This window comes from Erythrolamprus reginae, chromosome 4 (genome assembly GCF_031021105.1).
Source record: "Erythrolamprus reginae isolate rEryReg1 chromosome 4, rEryReg1.hap1, whole genome shotgun sequence".
In the NCBI taxonomy this organism is placed as follows: Eukaryota; Metazoa; Chordata; class Lepidosauria; order Squamata; family Dipsadidae; genus Erythrolamprus; species Erythrolamprus reginae.
Window position 1 is genome coordinate 113,645,330 of NC_091953.1, and position 26,136 is coordinate 113,671,465.

At 42.0% G+C, this 26,136-nt stretch overlaps 1 protein-coding gene across 1 annotated transcript; it reads right to left on the minus strand.

The window, feature by feature from the left end:
• Positions 1 to 1,653: 1,653 nt before the first annotated feature.
• Positions 1,654 to 9,627, minus strand: METTL21C (methyltransferase 21C, AARS1 lysine). The gene is made up of 4 exons (XM_070751861.1): positions 9,525 to 9,627; positions 7,799 to 7,938; positions 3,697 to 3,814; positions 1,654 to 2,048 (listed from the first exon to the last, which is right to left on the minus strand). The coding sequence occupies exons 1-4, from the start codon at positions 9,625 to 9,627 to the stop codon at positions 1,654 to 1,656; spliced, it is 756 nt and encodes a 251-aa protein (XP_070607962.1).
• Positions 9,628 to 26,136: the final 16,509 nt, after the last annotated feature.

The following is a 26,136-nucleotide window of genomic DNA, read 5'->3' on the forward strand; positions in this document are numbered from 1 at the left end:
TTTCCAAGAACCATGCACTCACATTTTCTTGTACAGTGGTACCTCGACATACGAGTCTAATTCGTTCCAAACACGAGTTCGTATGTCAATCAACTCGCATCTCGAACGAATGCCTTTAGACTTTGTTTTTCGTGCCGAGATAACTGGAAGCAAGGGATTCTTGCACCACCTAGTGGAAGCTCGGCTCGTATCCCGAATTTGAGCTCGGGTGTCGAACAGAAATTTTGCTCGCGTCTTGGCTCGTAACTTGGAATACTCGCATGTGGAGCAGCTCGTATCTAGAGGTACTACTGTATTCTAATCAGAAAAAGTGTCAACTCCTATCTTTCATGGTGCACTAATGACAAATTATCTTGGGAATCTTGGTTTGCGAGGCCATATTGAAGGATAAAAGTGGATCGCTTTTCTGTTTCTAGTCCAACAATATGTTTAGATACATAGAGTTTCAGGCTTTCATTTATAAATATTTATTAAACCGGAGGCCTCCAACTTCTGGACCATGGACCCATACCGGTCTGGGCTCTGTTAGGAACCAGGCCGCACATCTGAAGGTGAGCGGGGAGTGAGCAAGCAAAACCGAAACCCCCACCGCTAAACACACACGCACACACACACAGTCCGTGGAAAAGTCGGCTTCCATGAAACCAAAAAGGTTGGGACTGCTGAATTAAACGCCAATGAAGGAATGCCAGAGTGTTTCAGATGATGGACATGGGCAGAGCTAAGGGACAAAAGCACAAGCAATTGCTCTAGGCCAGTGTTTCCCAACCTTGGCAACTTAAAGATATCTGGACTTCAATTCCCAGAATTCCCCAGCCAGGAATTCTGGGAGTTGAAGTCCAAATACAGTGGTACCTCATCTTACAAACGCCTCTTCTAACGAACTTTTCAAGATACGAACCCAGTGTTTAAGATTTTTTTGCCTCTTCTTCCGAACTATTTTCACCTTACAAACCCAAGCAGCTGCTGCTAGGATGAAGGGGTTTCTTTTTTTCCCCTTTTTTGAAGAAAGAAAAGGGAGGGGCTGCTTGGAGTAGGAAACATTTTGCAGAGAACAAGGTGCTTGCAAAGGAACTGAAAGGGTGTCTTTTTAAGAAAGAAAAGGGAGGAGGGAGGGGCAGCTTGGGGGAGGAAAATTTTTGCAGAGAACAACGTGCTTGCAAAGGAACTGAAACGGTGTCTTTTGAAGAAAGAAAAGGGAGGGGCGCCCCCCTTGCCTTCCTTCCTTCCCACTCACCCTTTAGCCTAGCCTTGCTTCTTCCACCCGCCCCCTTTAGCTGCTCCTCCCTGCCCTCTGTTTGCCTCCCTTCTAAAGTTTGGGATTTTCCTGAAGGATTTGCACCCATTATTTGCTTTTACATTGATTCCTATGGGAAACATTGTTTCATCTTACGAACTTTTCACCTTACGAACCTCCTCCTGGAACCAATTAAGTTCGTATGATGAGGTACCACTGTATCTTCAAGTTGCCAAGGTTGGGAAACACTGCTCTGGGCTTCCTATTAGCAATTCTTTTGCTGAAACAACTTGCCTTTGAGGACAGCTCCAAATAAGTACCTAATTGAAAGGGTTAAGTCTTGAAAGTTTAAGAATCTTGACTCTTCCGATAAGATCTTGGCTTTCGCACTTCAATCGTGATTCTACTTCCTCATTTCAATTCTCTTTGATGATGCCTTTGAACAACTTGATACTTGACTCGGGAAATTCCGCTAGCTGGGTTATATTGAATAGGTTGCTCATTGAGTCCAAAAATTCGTAATCTGTGCTGAATCTAAATTTATTTGCCCAAACCAACGTTGTCCCAGGCTGGCATAAGTAGCGAAGTGTATCCAGCAGAGAATCTAGGGCTGTGTGATGATAGACAACATCAGTAGCCACAATGAAATCATAATGGTGAGTTTCCTTGGGAAAGTCTTCAGGGAGATTTGTTCCCCAAATGAGCTTCCTCACTTCAGGCTTGTGAACGTCTAGATTCTGTATATTCCTAGTAATATTGAACTCCAAGTTTACAAGTACCTCCGGCAAGTCAGTAGCTGTGACAAAAGCTCCTGAAAGATTAAAAGAAAAATAACATTGTTCAGTCCGTAACTTGCCTTGATAAAATGTCAGTTGGGCAAAGGAAGGTAGGTCCAAATATTAATTCAGTCATCAAAGTACTTAAGCAGCAAATCATAAAATGGACCAGCAAATCATGAAATGGACTGGAATTGCATCGTGCTAAACCATGGTTTACATCACTGTAATATAACTAGTTCTCATCTTGCAACAGTTCATTGACCGTTCCAAGTTACAATGACATTGAAAAAAGTGACTTAGGACTTTTCACACACACACAGTTACGACCTTTCCAGCATTCCTATGATCAAAATTCAGATGACTGACAAGTGGTTCATACTTATGACTTGCTGTGTCCCCAAATCATGTTATCAACCTCTAAACTTTTGACAAGAAAAATCAATGGGGGAAACCAGATTCACTTAACGAACCAAGTTACTAACTTATCAGCTACAGCAATTCAATTACCAACTATGGCAAGAAAGATTGTAAAGTGGAGCAAAATTCACTTAACCAATGTCTCACTTAACAGTAATTTGGGGTTCAATTGTGCGTTGAGGACTATATATTAAATAAGCTAGAGTTGCTCCATTTGCACACCATATTGAGCAAAAAAAACCAAGCAAATTGTGTATGGTTTAGAACAGGGGTCTCCAACCTTGGCAACTCTTAAGACTTGTGGACTTCATCTCCCAGAATGCTTTGCTTTGCTGAGGAATTCTGGGAGTTGAAGTCCACAAGTCTTAAAGTTGCTAAGATTGGAGACCCCTAATTTAAAAGATGTGAATCTATTTACAGTTATTCTTTTAGACACTAGTTTTATGAGTAAAATACTGCAAACTTCATTTTAAGTGAGCCATTCCTAGCTATTACAGTTTTGCTGAGCATAATGTGCATAGTTGATAACAATACCATGCAGAATACGTGTACACAGAATGATGAAAAATCATTGGAGAAGGAGAAACAATATCTGAAAATTGGACTGGTGTCAGAAACTGATCAGATGTTTGAACATTTAGGAGAGACAGGGTGGTGAAAGTCTATCCATGTTTGAAGTACATGACTGAAAAAGAAACTGGTATCCCTATGGCAGTGTTTTTCAACCAGTGTGCCGTGGCACACTAGTGTGCCGCGAGACATGGTCAGGTGTGCCGCGAAGTTCAGACAGAGAAAGAAAGGAAGAGAGAAAGAAAGAGAAAGAAAGCAAGAGAGAGAAAGAGCGAGCGAGCAAGAGAGAAAAAGGAGAGAGAAAAAACAAGAAAAAGAAAGCAAGAGAGAAAGAAAGATATAGAGCAAGAGAGAGAGAGAAAGCAAGAGAGAGAAAGGGAGGGAAGGAGAGAGAGAGAAAGACGGGGAGGGAGGGAGGGAGAAAGCAAAAAAGAGGAAGGAAGGAAGAGAAAGAAAGGAATGGAGAGAGAGAGAGAAAGAAAGATGAAGGGAGAGAAAGGGAGGGAGAGAGAAATAGAGCGAAAGGGAGAGAGAGAGAATTTTTTTGTCCAAACTTTTTTTAGTCCCCCCCCCCCCTCAGCTCAATGTGCCCCAGGGTTTCGTAAATGTAAAAAATGTGCCGCGGCTCAAGAAAGGTTGAAAATCACTGCCCTATGGTATATTAACAGTCTGAAAAATCAGTGTACAAGTTACCTAATATACTTGCCACAATAGACACTAGACCAGTCCCAGCTCCAATTTCGAGGACTTTTTTTCCTTTCAAGTCAATTTCCTCTTGGTTTGATTCCAGGTACTGACATAAAGCAAGGGCCTAAAAGAAGAAGAAAAATCACTTTTGACCATTTCTAAGTTATTTGTGTATATATAAGTACATATTTTTTTTCCTTTTGTGTTCAGAAGTGGGTCAGAATACAAATGAAGGAGCAAGGCAAATTGTTAACTCATAGTTGCTATGCTTCGTAATCATGCTCACTTTGGAACATGGAAACATGTTGATGGCAGAAAAAGACCTCATGGTCTATCTAGTCTGCCCTTATACTATTTCCTGTATTTTATCTTAAGATGGATATACAGTGTTCCCTTGATTTTCACGGGTTCGAACTTCGCAAAACAGCTATACCACGGTTTTTCAAAAATATTAATTAAAAATAGTTTTTCCCCCCTATACCACGGTTTTTCCTGCCCGATGACGTCATATGTCATCACCAAACTTTCATCCGCCTTTAATAAATATATTTTTAAATAAACTTTAATAAATAAACATGGTGAGTAATAATCTAGATGGTTGCTAAGGGAATGGGAAATTGTAATTTAGGGGTTTAAAGTGTTAAGGGAAGTCTCGTAACACTGTTCATAGCCAAAAATAGTGTATTTACTTCCGCATCTCTACTTCGTGGAAATTCGATTTTCGCGGGCGGTCTCGGAACGCATCCCCCGCGAAAATCGAGGGAACACTGTACCACGGTTTTTCCCACCCAATGACGTCATATCTCATCGCCAAACTAATAATTTTTGCAAATAAATAACAAAAAAAATAATTATTGTTAATAAATAATTATGTTTATAAATATCAGGATCACTAAGTGTCTTATTCAATGGTGAGTACCAGTAATAATGGTGAGTAAATGGTTGTTAAGGGAATGGGAAAGGGTAATTTAGGGGTTTAAAGTGTTAAGGGAAGGCTTGTGATACTGTCCATAGCCAAAAATGGTGTATTTACTTCCGCATCTCTACTTTGCGGAAATTCGACTTTCGTGGACGGCCTTGGAACGCATCCCCCGTGGAAATAGAGGGAACACTATGTTTATCCCAGGCATGTTTAAATTCAGTTACTGTGGATTTACCAACCATGTCTGTTGGAAGTTTGTTCCAAACAATTACTACTCTTTCAGTAAAATAATATTTTCTCACATTGCTTGATCTTTCCCCCCAACTAACCTCAGATTATGTCCCCTTGTTCTTGTGTTCACTTTCCTATTAAAAACACTTCCTTCCTGAACCTTATTTAACCTTTAAACATATTTAAATGTTTCAATCATGTCCCCCCCCCCACTTTCCCTTCTGTCCTCCAGACTATACAGATTGAGTTCATTAAGTCTTTCCTGATACGTTTTGTGCTTAAGACCTTCCACCATTCTTGTAGCCCGTCTTTGGACCCGTTCAATTTTGTCAATATCTTTTTGTAGGTGAGGTCTCCGGAACTGAACACAGTCTTTCAAGTGCGGTCTCACCAGCGCTTAGAGGGATCACAATCTCCCTCTTCCTGCTTGTTATACCTCTAGCTATGCAGCCATTAAGAGCCTTAAGATGCCATACGGTGGCATCCTCCTGAGACAGAAGCAAAGCCAGACGTTTATTACACTTTATAGAAGCTTTTTCAACTGGAATAGGAAGAAAAGGATTTTGGGGTAGCATGTTGCAGAAGCTAGCCCATCCAGATAGCCAAAGCAGATAGCCAGTCTGCCTCAGACCAAGATATCAGGAACTTTAGTCTTGAAGGTAATCAAAGACAAGTACTGCAGAGTTTCTTGAGAAAATATTTGCTTCTTTTGTAGCAAACCTATACTAACTATTTACACTGTAGCTATCTCTCTCTCTAGCAGTTAATATACCAAGGTGTCCAGCAAACCTGGAAAACAGGAAAATTGTCCGTTCGGGAAATATCAGGGAATTCGTGAAAAAAACCTAAATCAGTGGGGGGAAACAAACTACAGTGATCCCTCGATTTTCGCGGGGGTTACGTTCCAAGACCTCCCGCGAAAATCGATTATCCGTGGTATAGTGGTGCGGAAGTAAAAACACCATCTGCGCACGCGCGCCTTTTTTCCATGGCCGCGCATGCGCAGATGGTGGACGAGAGTGCGGAAGCCGACAGATTGCTTTGAATGCCGGCTGCCCCCGCCCCCCCCAGCACCCGCCCGCCCGCCGCTCGCCGCTCGCCCACCCGCCTGGCCACTCGCTCGCCGCTCACCCGTTCACCTGCCCGCCCGGCCGCTCGCTCGCCTGTTCACCCGGCCGCCTGGCCACCGTTTGCCGCTCGCCTGTTCACCCGCCTGCCTGGGCGCCGTTTGCCGCTCGAGAGCAAGAGGGGGAGAGATAGAGAAAGAGAGAGAAGGAAAGAAAGAGATGAGAGAGCGAGGAAGAGAGTGTGAGAGAGGAAGAAGCAAGAGAGAGAAAGAGAGAGAGAAAGAAAGATGAGAAAGGAAGGAAAGGAAGGAAGACAGTGAGAGAGAGGAAGAAGAGAGAGAGAAGAGTGGAAGGAAGAGAGAGAGAAATGATAGAAAAAAGGGGAGAAAAAAAGAGAAATGAGAAAATGATTGAAGCAGAGAATGACAGGAAAGAAAGAGAAAGAGACAGAGAAGTGACTCTTGGTGATGACGTATGACGTGGGAAAAACCGTGGTATAGCAAAAAAACCCGTGGAGTATTTTTTAATTAATATTTTTTGAAAAACCGTGGTATAGCGTTTCGCGATAATCGAGACCGCGAAAATCGAGGGATCACTGTATTAAAATGTTTAAAAGTCAGGGGGAAATCATGTTTTAAAAAAACGGATCGCGTTGCCTGGCAGAGTCAAGCAAAAATGAGCATAACTGGCAACAATTTGCTTCCCCAGCTACCGATATTTCTCCACGGCTTAGCCGTTTGGTATGATGTCATCTGTGACCACGCCTTAACTAGATTGCAAGTTACAGGGAAATATCCAGGAAACATCAGGGAATTTCAAAATGCTTCCCCCCTGGATACTCTGCTATACAAAATTTATTTATTTATTTATTTATCTATCTATCTATCTATCTATTTATTTATTTATTCGATTTTTATGCCGCCTTCTCCTTAGACTCGGGGCGGCTTACAACATGTTAGCAGTAGCACTTTTTAAACAGAGCTAGGCTATTGCCCCCACAATCCGAATCCTCATTTTACCCACCTCGGAAGGATGGAAGGCTGAGTCAACCTTGAGCCGGTGATGAGATTTGAACCACAGACCTTCAGACCTACAAGTCAGCTTCAGTGGCCTGCAGTACAGCACTCTACCTGCTGCGCCACCCCGACTCATACAATACAATATAATACCCTGCTATACAATTCTCTATCTACTATTCTCAGTTACAATACTCAGCTACAAGTCTTCAGCCACCACAAGCCACAATAATCCTGTTTCCTCCCAGGAGATTCCTAGAGAGGCCCCATGGAGGCTTCTCCCCGCCTTTTCTCATCCTGTTTCCTCCCAGGAGATTCCTAGAGAGGCCCCACGGAGGCTTCTCCCTACCTTTTCTGGTCCTGTTTCCTCCCAGGAGATTCCTAGAGAGGCCCCACGGAGGCTTCTCCCCGCCTTTTCTCATCCTGTTTCCTCCCAGGAGATTCCTAGAGAGGCCCCACAGAGGCTTTTCCCTGCCTTTTCCGGTTACAGTTTCAGAGGCTCGGGTTTGTAAGTGGAAAATGGTTCTTGAGAAGAGGCAAAAAAATATTGAACACCCGGTTCTTATCTAGAAAAGTTCATAAATAGAGGCGTTTGTAGGTAGCGGTACCACTGTACTTGTCTGTGCCTCATCAACAGGGGAGAAGAGGACGTGTAATCTACGTTAGTCAGTCTAGTTATCATAACAGTCTTAGGTGATTTCATTATGAATATTGCCACTGCTGCCCCCACCTTGAATATTGTTCGAGAAGGCAATACTGACCAAAATAAAAGGCATAAGCAATAGTGAATATTTTCAAACTTAAGAGGTGCCTTAAGTTGTTTATTAGTCAAAGGGATGGTAGGTTTGTTTGTTTTTCTGTGCCAAACTTACAGCAGGCCATACTACAGCGCCGAAGCATTCAATGGATTCTTGAATGATGATATTATGGCCAGCGTAACAGTAATGTTCTTTGTCAAAATAGTAGGAGGCCTTTGAAACCCATTTGGGCAATATTTTAAATACAGGTGGACCTGTGAAGGGAAAATGATATACAATTAAGCAAAACTGTTCCTTCAGAAAGTTTGCTCTAAAATCCTCGCAATACAGGTAGTCCTTGACATACAACAGTTCATTTAGCGAACGTTCAACATTACAACATTGACAAAAGTGACGTACAACAAATTTCCACACTTATAAACAACTGTTGCAGCATCCCTACAGTCCAGTAGTTGGTTGCTACCGGAACGGTAAAGGACACTGCAGTGGTAGTAAAAGCTGAGCTGCACCCACAGCTTCGGATCTCTTGCGTGTGCGCGCCAATGTGTTTTTGCTCCTGTGCATGTGCAGAAGCAAAAGAAATGGCTAAATCTTTCTCGCATGCGCATACCTTCACAAACTTTTGCTTCCTGTGCCTGCACAGAAGCAAAACAGTGCCAGGATGCATACAAGAGACCTAAAGAGATCAGTATCGGTGCGCTGTCCTTTACCATACCGGCAGCAAATCACTACTGACATGAGCATCTCTGAATAGCTGAGACTATGAATACAGATGGTCTTCAATTACAACAGTTCATTTAGTGACCATTTAAAGTTACAATGGCACTGAAAAATTGACTTAGGACCATTGTTCACACTTTTGACCGTTGCAGCATCTTCATGGCATCGGACCAGAATATCTCCGTGACCGCCTTCTGCCGCACGAATCCCAGCGACCAGTTAGGTCCCACAGAGTTGGCCTTCTACAGGTACCATTGACTAAACAATGTCGTCTGGTGGGACCCAGGGGAAGAGCCTTCTCTGTGGTGGCCCCAACCCTCTGGAACGAGCTCCCCCAGAGATCAGAATTGCCCCCACCCTCCTCGCCTTTCGTAAGCTCCTTAAAACCCACCTCTGTCATCAGGCATGGAGGAATTGAGATATTTCTTTCCCCCCCCCCCCCCGGCCTATACAATTTATGCATGGTATGTTTGTGTGTTTGTTTGATTTTTAATAAGGGTTTTTAGTTATTTTAAATATTAGATTTGTCATATGCTGTTTTATTATTGTTGTTAGCTGCCCCGAGTCTACGGAGAGGGGTGGCATACAAATCAAATCAAATCAAATCAAATAAATAAACAAACAAACAAACAAAGAAACAAACAAATCTGTATGATTGCGTGGTTTATATTTAGATGCTTAACAACCAACTCACATTTATGATGGTTGCTGTGGCCTGGAGTCATGGTTTCCCCTTTTAGCGACCTGATACGCAATCAGGAAACCAGATTCACTTAACAACCAGGTTAATAATTTAAGAACTCCAGTGATTCACTTAACAAATGTGTTGAGAAAAGTCATCAAATAAAGCCGAACTCACTTAACAAGTGTCTCACTTAGCAACATCAATTTTGGAACTCGATTGAGGTCGTAAGTTGAGGACGAGCTGTATTGCCTTTGCAAATCATTGCTATAAAAGCTGAGGATGAATACAATTCTCAAAATGTATAATACTCATGTTTTATCTGGTGAGCAATGCTAAAACAGCTTTTTAAATTACTGTATTACTGAATGTGGTCAACCTATTACATAGATAAGAAGGAAACAACGTGTTCGTGCATAAGTGCATGTTTTAAAATACCATTTGAGTCAGGTAATAGAGAAGAATTGTTATCGTAGTCCTCTTCCTCTTCTGTTAATTTTTGAGCCATTTCTGGGAATACCGGGTGGTTTGTAGAGATCATAGCAGGAATCCTGTTAAAGAAACAATCAAACCATGGACTTTAAGTATAAATCACCAAATTTCTAATTCATCTACCTAGCACCACCATGGTGAACCTATAGCACTGTTCTGCCGGGCTCTCTGATAGGAGCCTCCCAAAAATTCAAGGGTACAAATTGCAGACACACACACGTTGGAAAATTCAAAACAATGTTCTTTATCACAAAAGTCAAAATAAACTAAGCACTCTTTTTGTATTGCAAAGAGCACTCGTCCCAAAACAACCGGGTAGTCTGTACAATTTCCCTTAAGCAGTCATTAAGTACTTAGCTAGCAGCTGTGAAGAAACTTCACACCCCTTCTTCTTCCAACAAAGTGAGACACACACACACACACACACACACACGTTGCTCCGCTTTGTTTTCAAAGGTGTGAAAAATCAACAAAGTACAGAAAACACAGGATTCCTGATGAACTGCGATCAGATACTCTTCCTCAACGGCCAAACCCACATGCTGCTATTTACAGCAGCAGCCCTAATTACTGGAGCCCCACCCAAACACAGGTGGGCCTCCCTTATTTCCTATAATATGTTCTTACTTGGTTTCTTCTACGCATAATTCTGCACTTGCGTGGGTCCAAAACGTCTTCATCTGAATCAATGGAAGATAAGGGAGATTGACTGCCTGGGCTGTGTGCCAAGCCCCCCTCTGCCGAGTCACTCCCACCTTCTTCTTCGTCCAAGGAAACTAAACTCTGAACTGACTCTGTCGGCAATAACACAGGCCTGGGACATGTTGAATTTTCCCCTGCATCCACCTCCCCATTCCCTGGGGCAGGAGCTGGGCCAGAGCCAACCACAACACAGCACCATAGGAAGCACACGGAGCCATATCAGAGGGCACGTGAGACTTTGCCCTATGTCAGCTCCAGTGGCATGCGCACACTGGCCAGCTGATTTTTGGCCTTGGGAAAGACCGTTTTGCCCTCCGGATGCTTCAGGGAAGCTTCCCTGAAGCCCGGAGGCAAAAAACCTGCCCAACAGACAAACCGGAAGTACAGGGAAAAAAAACACTTCTGTTTGCCATTGTGCTGTTTATTGCACTTTGGAGGGTTCAGGGAAGCTTCCCTGAACCCTCCAAAGTGCAATAAACAGCACAATGGCCAAACCGGAAGTGCATTTTCCAAACTTCCAGTTTGCCCATTGTGCTATTTTTTGCACTCTGGGGCTTCTTCTTTTCTTAAATTGCTACCTGAGATTCATGGGGAGCCTTTTCAGCTGAATTGCAGAATTATTATTATTATTATTATTATTATTATTATTATTATTTATTAGATTTGTAGGCCGCCCCTCTCCGTAGACTTGGGGTGGCTCACAGCAACAATAAAACAATGTACAACAAATCTAATAATTTAAAAAACACTAAAAACCCCATTATTAAAAACAAACATACACACAAACACACCATGCATAAACTGTATAGGCCTGGGGGAGATGTCTCAGTTCCCCCATGCCTGACTGCAGAGGTGGGTTTTAAGGAGTTTATGAAAGGCAAGGAGGGTGGGGGCAGTTCTAATCTCTGGGGGGAGCTGGTTCCAGAGGGTCGGGGCCGCCACAGAGAAGGCTCTTCCCCTGGGTCCCGAGTCTGCGGAGAGGGGCGGCATACAAATCTAAATAATAAAATAAATAATAATAAATAAACAACATTGTTTAGTCGACAGGACCCAGAGAAGGCCAACTCTGTGGGACCTAATTGGTCATTGGGATTCATGTGGCAGAAGGTGGTCCCGGAGATATTCTGGTCCAATGCCATGAAGGGCTTTATAGGTCATAACCAACACCTTGAATTGTGACTGGAAACTGATTGGCAACCAATGCAGACTGCGGAGTGTTGGTGTAACACGGGCATACCTAGGAAAGCCCATGATTGCTCTCTCAACTGCATTCTGCACAATCTGAAGTTTCCGACCACTTTTCAAAGGTAGCCCCATGTGGAGAGCATTACAGTAGTCGAACCTCGCGGTGATGAGGGCATGAGTGGGAAAGAAGAATGGGAAAGCTAATAAAAACAAATCCCTAGAAAAACACATTTTTTGTATAGTGAACTCCCTAAGGAATTATATTAACAGAAACCATACATTGTGATGACTCAGGGTTTAAACAGGCTAACGCTTTCCCATAAAGCTTCCTTCGATAAATCCTGTAGTATATAAAAAGAGAAGCGAGCCCACTGCCTACCAGCGCTGATGATGTTACCTAATTTAGTCATGAAATTCTGCAAGAAAATAAACAGAAAGGACCTCACAGTTCAACCCTGAGCTACAAATATTCTCTATTGCATTGCACGGGTATCAAACTCATGGCATCATGTTGCTGTCACATGACATTTCATGATCTTTTCCCCATTTGCGGAGCTTGGCTGGCCATGGCCTGCATGGGACGCATACTGCCAAGGTGGCGCAGTGGTTAGAGTGCAGCCCTGCAGACTACCTCAGCTAACTACTAGCTGCAGTCCAGCAGTTCAAATCTCACCACCGGCTCAAGGTTCCATCCTTCCGAGGTGCGGACCTAGATTGTTGGGGGCAATATCCTGATTCTGTAAACTGCTTAGAGAGGGCTGTAAAAAGCACTCTGAAGCAGTATATAAGTCTAAATGCTAAATGAGCTACCAGTTATTTGTTAATCCTATTGTTGCCGCATAAATAGGTTTTGTTTTTTCCATCAAGTTGCTTTTTAAATTCAGCACATTTGATTTTCTCAATTTGTATAAATTCGTATCAAGATTAGAGAAGATGTCTTGTAATTACAGAAAGCTATTTTAGATTAGACTTACTGTATTTTTCGGTGTATAAGACGCACCTTTTTACCTAAAAAATGTGCGTCAAAAACTGGGTGAGTCTTATACACCGAATGTTACCGAGGCCACTCGGCAGCCCTTGGCGGGAGGCTGGTGACTCAACCCCAGGTATAGGCAAGGTGCCGGGCATTCGGGGCAGAGGGCACCAGCTGCAGAATTCCTGAGCTTCCCTCCCCATGGGCCTCCGGCTAGTAGGGACAAGGTGGGAGCACCGCCTAAGTTAGCCGGTCCCAGGTAGGCAGCGGCGGGGGCAGTGGCAGCAATTGCTTAGGCAACTCTGGCGGCTTCCCTTCGTGGAGCAGCAGCACTGGGAATGTCATGTCCACACCCCAGGCCCCTGCCGCCATTGCCTCCACTGAATCGTGAGGCTGAGGAGGTCGGAGAACAGGCACTGAAGGGGCAGATCTGTCGTCTGCACTGGCGCCATGTTGTTGGGTGGCAGGCTCAGGGAGAGCTGATTCTAGAGAGCCGGAGCCACCACCCTGGCCCCACCAGCTGACAAAATCGGAAGCGCCATTTCCTCCCCTGTCCCTGTCAAAAGCGGTGTTCCCCAAGGCAGCGTACTAGGTCCTACTCTTTTCATCCTATACATCAATGACCTCTGTGATAATATCGCAAGCAACTGTGTGCTTTTTGCCGATGATATGAAACTTTTCAACACCACTGACAACACACTCACTCTCCAAAAAGACCTTGACTTTGTTTCAGATTGGTCTAACACCTGACAACTTCAAATATCAACCAACAAATGCTCTACCCTCCACATCGGCAAAAAGAATCCAAACCTCATATATGAACTGAATAAACAAATTCTCGCAGCCAACCCACACTCAGTAAAAGACCTTGGAATACTAATATCAAATGACCTAAGTGCTAAAGCCCACTGCAACAATATCGCCAAAAAGGCTTCCAGAGTTGTTAACCTCAACCTACGTAGCTTTTGCTCTGGCAATCTCACACTACTGACTAGAGCCTACAAAACCTATGCCAGACCCATTCTCGAATACAGCTCATCTGTCTGGAACCCACACCACATCTCAGACATCAACACTCTCGAAAACATCCAAAGATATTTCACCAGAAGAGCCCTTCACTCCTCCACTCGAAACAGAATACCCTACGAAAATAGACTAACTATCCTGGGTCTTGAAAGCTTAGAACTGCTTCGCCTAAAACACGATTTAAGTATTGCCCACAAGATCATACGCTGCAACGTCCTTCCGGTCAACGACTACTTCAGCTTCAACCACAACAACACAAGAGCACGCAACAGATTCAAACTTAATATTAATCACTCCAAACTTGACTGTAAAAAATATGACTTTAACAATCGAGTTGTCAAAGCATGGAACTCATTACTGGACTCAATAGTGTCAACCCCCAACATTTCTCCCTTAGACTCTCCACGATTGACCTCTCCAGGTTCCTAAGAGGCCAGTAAGGGGCGTACATAAGTGCAGTGATGTGCCTATCATCCCCTGTCCAATTGTCTTTCCTTATTCCATATATCATATATATTCTCTCCTTCCCATCTACTTCTCTTCTTTTTTACTTCCTATTTTTATATATATTACTTAATGTCTATTCTCTTTCATATGTATTGTATATTGGACAAAGAATAAATAAATAAATAAATAAATAAATAAATGAATGAATGAATGAATGAATGAATGAATGAATGAATGAATGAATGAATGAATAAATAAATAAATAAAATGTTTAGCTGACGGGACCCTGAGGAGACCAACTTTGTGTTCACTGGGAACTATGCGGCAGATTGACTGAACAACTAGCGTACAAACTTATCATCTGCAGTGATTCGCTTAACAGTTGCGGCAAGTCATAAAATGGGGCAATGCTTACTTAACAAGTAAGCATTGTGTGTGTGTTTTGTGTGTATGTTTTGCTTTTAAATAAGGGGTTTTTAAGATATTTTTAAATATAAGATTTGTTACTGTACATTGTTTTTATTATTGCTGTGAGCCGCGGCATACAAATCTAATTAATAATAATAATAATAATAATAATAAAAATAATAAAAATAATAATAATAATAATACTTTTTTTAAAATAAAAGTAATAATAATAACAAATGACTCACTTAACAACAGAAACTTTGGGCTCAATTCTGGCCATAAGTCAAGGACTACCAGTATATGTGTGAATGGCTGATCTTTATGTTTGGCGAAGCTAATAATTAATCATATCCAAGTACTCTTAAACGTCTTATAAAACATTTGTGTTACTAATTCAAATTAATACGGTAATTGTTATTTAGCGAAAAGCAAGCTTTTTCCATTTTCCACTGTCCGGCTTTCCGTTTCATTCTTAATTTTAAATCCTAAGGTGTAAAGAATAATTAAAATATAATACCCACTAGATGTCCTCAAAAGCTTACACCACGGAAAAATCGGTCATATTTAAAACATGGATACATTACAAGCGTAATAGGGAGACTCTCTCCTGATTATCATTCATAACTGTTCACATGCTGCCTTATATAAGGCACAAATAACATGCTGCCTTAAATAAGGCACAAATCATTATTCAAATGAAAAGTAGAGGTTTTGATTTTATTTCCATACGGAAGTTGCCAAATGCAGTTTTAATATCTGATTGATATTAGTGGGTTTTTTAATAGAGGCATACTAGAGAACGTGAAGGTAAGTAAAGAAGTCACAAATGTTGTATAAAACTTCCTGGGAGGGGGAGGGAGGGGAGCTTAAAATTGGTATGAAAATATAGCAAGCCAGTTGAACAAGCTCTCACTTTTCAACATTTGTTGTATTAGTGGCATGGATACTAAAACAAAAGTCTACACATGGAATTTACACATTGGGACGTTTGAGCGAGCCTCCCATAAAATGAATGGGAACTGTTTACGAGAACCTGGGAGGAAGGAATTTCACAAGGGAAATTGTCCAAAGATTGTGCCCACAACTCCAATCATCAGCTCTGACTGCATAGTTATTTCATTTACTTTGATTACCCTTTACAATTGCCGGGCATTCGTACATAATAAAGTCCAATAACAGCTCTGTCTCACACATTTATTATTGCATAAGCTTGTGTCATTCATAATATATTTCCTTAAAATAAAACAAAAAGTTTTTCTCGTTCTTCCTTTTAAAAGTTCCCCACCCCACTCCCAGAGCTTGGCTCAAGAAAAATTCATCCCCCATACAACTTTTCAAAGTTAGGGGGTTTTCTTTTCTTTCCAGATTCTGAAGTCTCCCTTAAAAGTTACGCTTCTAACTGTGACTAATATACTACCAGCTGGTTATACATCTTGACTGACCTAACAACCACCTGTTGTGCCGTGTATCCAAGATATGTATTAAAAATAAACCTGAAGTTTAAAATGCCCATGTGTATCTCAGCACATTCATTTCTCATTTTACTTGCAGAAAAAAATAAATCAATCAAGCATTAAAATTTACCTGGAAAGCGAATTAATCCAGATGTCAAAGATCCGAATTCTTAGCTGAGAGATTTCGAGCAGCACAGTGTCTTTTTATAGTAAAGGTGTGTTGTAAGATCTTCATTGAGGCAAAGGAGGTGGGGCCATTCTACAGTCCATTTAGGGATTTTAAAAAAAAACCACAGACAATCGTAGTTTTGATTACCATCCTGTATGCAAAAACAAAAGAGAATAAACCTATTATTGTAATTAGAAATTGGTATGATGAAAATAATTGAAACAAGTTGCAGACATCACCCGAGGAGCATAAAATGAAACCAGCAGCATAAATCTTTTAGGAAATAGCCTGAAATTAAGTCATAAGCTAGCTCATAATTCTATCTTCTGTCAAGGGGCTCAAAATCATTAATTTGAATGTAGGTAAAGTGTTGTGGTTAGCTCTGGCCCAGCTCCTGCCCCAAGGACTGTGCATGTGGGGGGGAAATCCACATGCCGCAGGCCTGTTTTGCTCCCGGTGGAATCTGATGATGAAGGCTCCTCTGACCAAGAAGACAGGAGTGACAGGGAGGAGGAGAGTGTGGCAGACAGCTCAGAAGGAGATCAATTATCTAACTCCTCCTTGGATTCGGAACAAGAGTTAATGATACAGCCACGCATGCGGAGAGCGATGCATAGGCAGCAACAACGGAGAGATTATTATCAAAGAAAATGAGGCCACCTGTGGTTGGGTGGGGCTGTGGTAATTAGTGAGGCTGCTATAAATAGCAGCCTGTGGGTTTGGCCATTGTGGAGGATTATCTGATCGTTGTGTTTGGTGCCTGCCTTGCTGACTTCAACCTTTGTGTGCTGATTTTTCCCCACTTTGAAACTAAACCAGAGCAAAGTGTGTTTCACTTTGTGAAAGAAGAAGGACTGTGAATTGCCTCACAGCTGCAAGCTAAGTATCTCAGAACTGATAAGGGACTTGTACAAATTACCAGTTTGTTTGGAGACAAGTGCTCTTTGCTATACAAAAAGAGTGCTTAGTTTATTTGAATTTTTGGTATAAAGAACATTGTTTTGAATTTTCAAACGTGTGTGTGTCTGAAATTTGTATCTGTGAATTTTCAGGAGGATTCTACCAGAGAGCTCAACAGAACAGTAAGTACATGATATCTACTAACACTTTTCCATTACAAATCCATCAGTTTCTGAGCATTCACTAATTATTTTGTTTATTTTTATGTTTGGTGCTGTTACATAACACCATTACCATGCCATGCAGAGGTCACACAGAATTCCCAAACAAGCAGGGCCAAAGTTTTTGATCTATGATCAAATATTTAGGAGATGGAGAAAGGGACTTAAAATGTGTTTTCTATTTTAGAGAGGTTTAATGTAGACAGTATACTGCTAATCCCTCACCCCCCAAAATTGGGTGATTTTTCTTTTTTCAGGAGTTTTTTTTAAAGACGATATTGAGGAATGTCAATGGTTATTTATTCATTTATATTTATTTATCACCATCATTTTAGTCATTGTCTATCTTCTGCAGGATGAAGGCTTCTTCCACATGTTTCCAACAAATATGGTCCTGAGCTTTCTTTTACCAATTGCGCCCGCGATACTTGCTGATGTCATTGATCCATCTTATTTTATGTGTCTTCCATGGCCACTTTTTATCAATTGGTATCCATTCTATGACTGCCTTGCCTTTATTTATAGTCCACTTTTATTATTTTTACGAATAATAATAATAATGAGTTACCTTGTCATACATACCTCTGTATGTAGTCTGAAAACTTATGCACTGAAGACAAATCTTTGTGTGTTCAGTCACACTTGGCCAATAATTAGAAAACCATCTCTCAGCTGTGGCGAGGGGGGCGTTTGCCCAGGTTCGCCTGGTGCACCAGTTGCGGCCCTATCTGGACCGGGACTCATTGCTCACAGTCACTCATGCCCTCATCACCTCGAGGTTCGACTACTGTAATGCTCTCTACATGGGGCTACCTTTGAAAAGTGTTCGGAAACTTCAGATCGTGCAGAATGCGGCTGCGAGAGCAGTCATGGGCTTACCTAGGTATGCCCATGTTTCACCATCACTCCGCAGTCTGCATTGGCTGACGATCAATTTCCGGTCACAATTCAAAGTGTTGGTTATGACCTTTAAAGCCCTTCATGGCATCGGACCAGAATATCTCCGAGACCGCCTCCTGCCGCACGAATCCCAGCGACCGATTAGGTCCCACAGAGTGGGCCTTCTCCAGGTCCCGTCAACTAAACAATGTCGGTTGGCGGGTCCCAGGGGAAGAGCCTTCTCTGTGGCGGCACCGGCTCTCTGGAACCAACTCCCCCCAGAGATTAGAACTGCCCCTACTCTTCCTGCCTTCCGAAAACTCCTTAAGACCCACCTTTGCCGTCAGGCATGGGGAAACTAAACATCTCCCCTGGGCACGTTAAATTTATATATGGTATGTTTGTGTGTGTGTTTGCTATTACATGGGGTTGTCTTAAATCATTAAATATTTTAATTAATTGGATTGTTGTGACTGTTTTACTTGTTGTGAGCCGCCCCGAGTCTTCGGAGAGGGGCGGCATACAAGTCCAACTAATTAATAAATAAATAAATAAATAAATAAATAAATAAATAAATAAATAAATAAATAAATAAATAAATAAATAAATAAATAAATAAATAAATAAATAAATAAATAAATAAATAAATAAATAAATAAATAAATAAATAAATAAATAAATAAATAAATAAATAAATAAATAAATAAATAAATAAATAAATATTCTGTTCTGTTCGGTTTGTTCTGTTCCGTTCCATTCCTTTTTCTATTCCAATGCCTTTTCATTTAAAAGCACATGTTCTCCTAAAACCTCCATCCAAAAGTCTTCTAGTAAATATTTCTCCCACTGTGTTTCAATGAAGCATCTAAAGACACATTGGTCAACATCTTTGCTCTTTTAGGCAAGACTTGTTTGAGGGTACGAAGAACTCCAAGTTCCACAAACAGACGGCTCCAGCTGCTTATACAAACAAAGCAATACAGTGATCCCTCGAGTTTCGCGATCTCGATCTTTGCGAAACGCTATATCGCGATTTTTAAAAAAATATTAATTTTAAAAAAAACCACTTCCGGGTTTGGCTTCGGGAGTCAGCTGGGAAGCGGCGCGGCTGTTTTAAAAGGTCGCAGCCGGCCTGGGGGGCTTCCCAGCACCCCCCCGAACCCCCAACCTGGGTCTTCCCAGCCGCCCACGCAAAGGGGAAACCCGGCTCCTCGCTGATGCCTGCCGCTCACCCCGCCCGCCAGCAAGAGGGGGAAGACCCAGGGAAGGTTCCTTCGGCCGCCCAGCAGCTGATCTGCTCGGTAGCGCAGCAGCAGCGAGGAGCCGAATCGGGGTTTCCCCTTTGCGTGGGCGGCGGGGAACGCAAACTCTACCATCTACGCATGCGCGGCCATAGAAAAAAGGGCGCGCATGCGCAGATGGTGTTTTTACTTCCGCAACCCTACATCGCGAAAAATCGATTATCGCGAGGGGTCTTGGAACGGAACCCTCGCGATAGTAGAGGGATCACTGTATATCATTTCTCTGCAACTTTGCCCTTTTGGACAATACATGAAACATCACAATGTGTTTCTTGCCCGTTGCATGCAATATATAATGCATGCAATATATAATGGTTGCATCATAAGGAAGAATGTCAGCTTTTGTTAAGCTTGTTCATTTGATGCACCCACACCCACACCTGCGCACCGCTGTAAGCATTGCTGCCTTGGGCATCTGTGAATGGAAGGCAAAAAACTGCTGTTTTTGAATGCAAAATGAATGCAATATGTATTGTCCACAAAATCATATGCTGCAACGTCCTGCCTGTCAATGACTACTACAGCTTCAACCGCAACAACACAAGAGCACTCAACAGATTCAAACTTAATATTAATCGCTCCAAGCTTGACTGTAAAAAATATGACTTTAGCAATCGAGTTGTCGAAGCGTGGAACTCATTACCTGACTCAGTAGTGTCAACCCCTAACCCCCAACATTTCTCCCTTAGACTATCCACAATTGACCTCTCCAGGTTCCTAAGAGGTCAGTAAGGGGCATACATAAGTGCACTAGCCTGCCTTTCGTCCCCTGTCCAATTGTCTCTCCTTATCTCATATATCATCCATCTTTTCTTCCTTTCATATATCTTCTCCTCTACTTTTAAATCTTTTCTTTATATATAATACTTCGTGTCTATCCTCTTCAATATGTATTGTGTATTGGACAAAATAAATAAATAAATAAATAAATATAAATATTGCATACCAACAAAGCAATAAAATAGAATTCTTTATTGGCCAAGTGTGATTGAATACACAAGGAATTTGAACTCTCAGTGCACAGGCAAGCGACAAATGATAAATCACGATCATCATAATGAAATACAATAATCATAAATCATAAGATACAACACTCAGTGGCTGTCATAGGATATTAAATAAGCAATCAACATAAATCATAACAGGATACTAAATAAAAGTAGTTGATATAAATCATGAGATACAAACAATAAAGTTATATGGTAATCATAAGAAGCTAAGGAAATGCATAATAGGAAAGATGAGAAGGACAACAGTAATATTAATATAGTCGTACTAGGTGGTTTGACATCCGAGGACATAAGACAGTGGTGGGAATTAGTTGTTCAGCAGAGTGATAGCATGGAAGGGAAAACTGTCTTTGTGTGTGGTTGTTTTGGCATGCAATGCCCCATAGCAGGTAAAATAAAGGTAAAGAAAGAGTTTGCATTTTGCATCGTTCTAACCAAATTTTCAAATCTCATAGCTGCTTCTGCACACAGTCAAAGCTGTGTTTGAGGGAACATCAACAAACCCATGACTGCTGCTATGAAGTTTCACAGATGACTAATTTGGTACTTTAAATAAAAGCTGGTACAGTCATATGTCAGACAGGTTTCATTTGTTCCTCTTCGCTAAGATCTTTAAGCCAGTATGCCACAAATGTGGGGAAAGGTTTATTGAAAGACAAATAAGAAATAGTGTGATAATATGTGGGTGTACTGATAATTGATGATTGAGGAGCTGCTGATACAGTTCTACAGTTCTACAGAGGAATCACTGAGTCTGTCATCTGCACCTCTATAACTGTCTGGTTTGGTGCTGCAACCCAACAGGACCGACAATCAGAACTGCAGGGAAAAAAAACAATTGCTGCCAACCTGCCTTCCATTGAGGACCTGTATACTGCACGAGTCAAAAAGGGGCGGGGAAAATATTTACTGACCCCTCACATCCTGGACACAAATTGTTTCAACTCCTACCCTCAAAACGTCACTACAGAGCACTGCACACCAAGACAATTCGACAAAAGAACAGGTTTTTTCCGAACGCCATCACTCTACTAAACAAATAATTCCCTCAACACTGTCAGATTGTCTACTAAATCTGCACTTCTATTCAACTAGTTTTTCTCATCATTCCTATCACCCATTTCCTCCCATGTTGACTGTATGACTGTAACTTGTTGCTTATATCCTAAGATTTTTATTAATATTGCTTCTTCATTGCTTATTTGACCCCTATGTCAATCATTAGAAACATAGAAACATAGAAGACTGACGTCAGAAAAAGACCTCATGGTCCATCTAGTCTGCCCTTATACTATTTCCTGTATTTTATCTTACAATGGATATATGTTTATCCCAGGCATGTTTAAATTCGGTTACTGTGGATTTACCGACCACGTCTGCTGGAAGTTTGTTCCAAGGATCTACTACTCTTTCAGTAAAATAATATTTTCTCATGTTGCCCTTGATCTTTCCCCCAACTAACCTCAGATTGTGTCCCCTTGTTCTTGTGTTCACTTTCCTATTAAAAACACTTCCCTCCTAAACCCTATTTAACCCTTTGACATATTTAAATGTTTCGATCATGTCCCCCCTTTTCCTTCTGTCTTCCAGACTATACAGATTGAGTTCATTAAGTCTTTCCTGATACGTTTTATACTTAAGACCTTCCACCATTCTTGTAGCCCGTCTTTGGACCCGTTCAATTTTGTCAATATCTTTTTGTAGGTGAGGTCTCCAGAACTGAATGAGGTCTCCAGAACTGAAGTGTCGTACCACATGATTCTTGACAAATGTATATTTTATTTTATGTACGCTGAGAGCATATGCACCAAAGACAAATTCCTTGTGTGTCTAATCATACTTGGCCAATAAAATTCTATTCTATTCTATTCTATTCTATTCTATTCTATTCTACTGCTAAGATTTTAAAATAATAATATTAAACTAAGCCAAGTCTTGCATTACTGTTTAGAAAAAGATTTGGGTTTTGTGAAGTGCATTTTATCAGAGGTAATGATAGAAGAATCTGAGGGGAAAATGCCTAAGGGGATTAACTCAGATCTTGGCAAACCTTACATTGTCAAGTTATTAGTACATGAAGTAAGTAATGCAGCATGAGCATAATATGCTAGGAATGAAGCAGGCAACAGTTATGTGGTCTGGAAAATAATAGCAATCCTCATGGAGCTTTAGAGCTCTCCTAAGGATGATCAGAGGAATTGTTTGAGTATTATCATACCATGTTTTACAATACATCCCTTTGAAGATCCAAAATAAAATGCCTTATGTTAAATTGGCCTTGTTCCCCACTAAGGGATATAGAATTACATCCTAAATCTACTTCAATTAAAAATTTGCCATTGAAAATCACATGGCTGAAGAGAGTCTATGGCAATTTGCTGCGGCCAATTCGACCATAGAAAACTCACCACAGCCAATTCGGCATGACCAGCTCTCCAAAGGACAACTAGTTGCGCGACCAGAGTGTTCTGTCAGGCTCTCTGGTAGACTCCTCCCAAAAATTCACAGGTACAAATTTCAGACACACACACGTTTGAAAATTCAAAACAATGTTCTTTATAAGGAAAATTCCCTTAACCTAAGCCCTCTTTTGGTATAGCAAAGAGCACTCGTCTCCAAACAAAGTGGTAATTTGTACAAGTCCCTTATCAGTTCTGTGATACTTAGCTTGCAGCTGTGAGGCAATTCACAGTCCTTCTTCTTTCACAAAGTGAAACACACTTTGCTCTGCTTTAGTTTCAAAGCGGGGAAAAATCAGCACACAAAAGGTCAAAGTCAGTAAAGCAGTCACAAAACACAACAATCAGATAATCCTCCACAATGGCCAAACCCACAGGCTGCTATTTATAGCAGCCTCACTAATCACAACAGCCCCACCCAACCACAGGTGGCCTCATTTTCTTTGATAATAATCTCTCAGTTGTTGTTGCCTATGCATCGCTCTCCGCATGCGTGGCTGTATCATTAACTCTTGTTCTGAATCCAAGGAGGAGCTAGAAAATTGATCTCCTTCTGAGCTGTCTGCCACACTCTCCTCCTCCCTGTCACTCATGTCTTCTGGGTCAGAGGAGCCTTCATCAGCAGATTCCACCGGGGGGGGGGGGCAAAACAGGCCTGCAGCATGTGGATGTCTCCCCCACATCCACAGTCCTTGGGGCAGGAGCTGGGCCAGAGCTAACCACAACATCAGAGATACACTAATATCAAAGGGATGGTATCAAAGGAATAGAATCATTAAAGAAAGGGTGCAAAGGAAAGAGAAAATGAAATGTGAATGGCAAAAACTTAAATAGTTTTAAATTTATTTTAAATAATTAAATAGAATTGTTAGATGGTCTCACAGCAAGTTATCCTGTGGAGAGTTGGCCATTGTAAGTTGGCCAAAGCAAGTTGTCCCATTCCGTGCTGAAGATGTCTATGGCAAAACATTTCTGTTCTGTTGCTAAGAAAATTACATATTCGAGACCATTAAGACTCATGTTACACTAAAATATGACTTGTTTGAATGACGTAAATTTAATGTATGCGCACTATCTCCTTATATAGATTATTTCCATTTATGTATTGTGTCCCCAAGGTCAAATTTTTGGCATTAATGTCTTGGACTCTGAATTATATCCTTTTGTATTCCAGAATATCATAACGGCTGGCAACGCCTAAAAGAATTTGAGCAATCTCAAAAAAGCTATTCCTATCTGAATAGTACTTGGATTGGAGGTCATTGAAATCTCAAAGCCGTATATTAGAACTGGGAAGTCACCTTTTTCTTCTAGATATATTATGCATCCTGTGAATAGCAACAATGATGATGATAATAATGATTTTAAGAATTGCTAGGCAGCTAGAGCAGGGAACTGCAAAGTTATTAAAGAAAATCCCCCCATGACATTCAAAAGAGATCAAAAAGTGATGAAATGGTACCCTGTTTCCCCTAAAATAAGACAGTGTCTTATATTAATTTTTGCTCCCAAAGATGTGCTACGTCTTATTTTCAGGGGATGTCTTATTTTTTTTTCAATTGCTGAACAACAAAAAAAGAACATTAATTATATACTGTACAGTAGTTGTCATCACAAACCAGCATAACCAGAGAAACTGTGAATCCTATCAAGAATTTCTTACTACAGTGAACCCTCGATCATCGCGAGGGTTCCGTTCCAGGACCCCAAGCGATGATCGATTTTTCGCGAAGTAGCGGTGCGGAAGTAAAAACACCATCTGCGCGTGCGCAGATGGTGTTTTTACTTCCACTGCCGCCCGCCCTTCGCCCGCCCACCCCGTTGCTCGTGCCTGGGGTGCGCGCGCGCTTGGGGAAACCCTAGCTCCGCTTCCCAGCTGGGGGCAGCCCAGCTGGGGCAGCCTAGCTCCGCTTCCCAGCTGGGAAGCAGAGCCGGCAACAGCGTGGGCGGTGCGGGCGGCGCACGCGAGCTTGGGGCAGCCTAGCTCCGCTTCCCAGCTGGGAAGCGGAGCCGGCAACAGCGTGGGCGGGCCGGGCGGCGCGCGCGAGCTTGGGGCAGCCTAGCTCCGCTTCCCAGCTAAGCGGAGCTAGGCTGCCCCAAGCTCGCGCGCGCCGCCCGCCCGCCCACGCTGTTGCCGGCTCCGCTTCCCAGCTGGGAAGCGGAGCTAGGCTGCCCCAAGCTCGCGCGCGCCGCCCGCCCCGCCCACGCTGTTGCCGGCTCCGCTTCCCAGCTGGGAAGCGGAGCTAGGCTGCCCCAAGCTCGCGCTCCAGCCCACCGCCGCTGGGGTCTTACCGGGGCAAGAGGGGGAAGACCCAGGGAAGCCTCTGCCCGGCGGGGAAACTCCACCATCTACGCATGCGTGGAAGGGCACGCATGCGCAGATGGTGGAGTTTACTTCCGGGTTGAAAACTAGCGAAATAGCCCTTTCGCGATCCTTGAGGACGCGAAACTCGAGGGTTCACTGTACTACTGTACCATTATTTCCATGTACAACAATTATACTTTCTTCAAATATATGTTATATATGTTCTGTTCGGGAATGCTGCGAAATGAAACGTCTCCTATGTCTTACTTTTGGGGGATGCCTTATATTAGGCAATTCTACGAAACCTCTCCTATGTCTTACTTTCAGGGGTGACTTATTTTCAGGGAAACAGGGTATTATGAATCAAAATCATAGACACATGGTATCCAGAAATGAATGTAAGAAATTAAGAAAATACAATTTTACATACAGGTAGTTTTTGAGCTCACTCCATCTCATGGAGCCAGGATTGAACCTCTGGAGTGCAGATCATTCCTAGTTGGCAGTTCCAGAATCATTAAGCCACTGCATCATCATGTCACCTTCTCACCACTGGATTTCATTTTGGATGGAAACAGATGTAAAGAGTGAATGAAGCAGTTCCGCTTTCTCCCTGCTCCCATCACTTCCTTGCCGTCTTCTCCCATTATTTATTTTATTATTTTATTTATTCGAACAAGTATAGCATTGTAGTTTGCATAAGCATAACATAAGAAGTAAATAATGATAAAAGAGGACAATAGGACAGGGATGATAGGCACAATGGTACACTTATGCATTCCCCTTACAGACCTCTTAGAAAAGGGGAGAGGTCAACTTTGGACAATTTTATTCATTCATTCATTCATTCATTCATTTTGTCATACAAATATAGTATTGTATTGTAGTATGTTTAACATAATATAAGTATAAAGTAGAGATAGAAAAGATAAAAAGACCATTAGGACAGGAACGGTAGGCACGAAGTTGCACTTATGCACGCCCCGTACAGACCTCTTAGAAAAGGGGAGAGGTCTATTGTAGATAATGTAAGGTTGAAGATTTTGGGGTTGGGGAAAGAAACAACAGAGTCCGGTAGTGAATTCCAGGCGTTGACCACTCTATTGCTGAAATCGTATT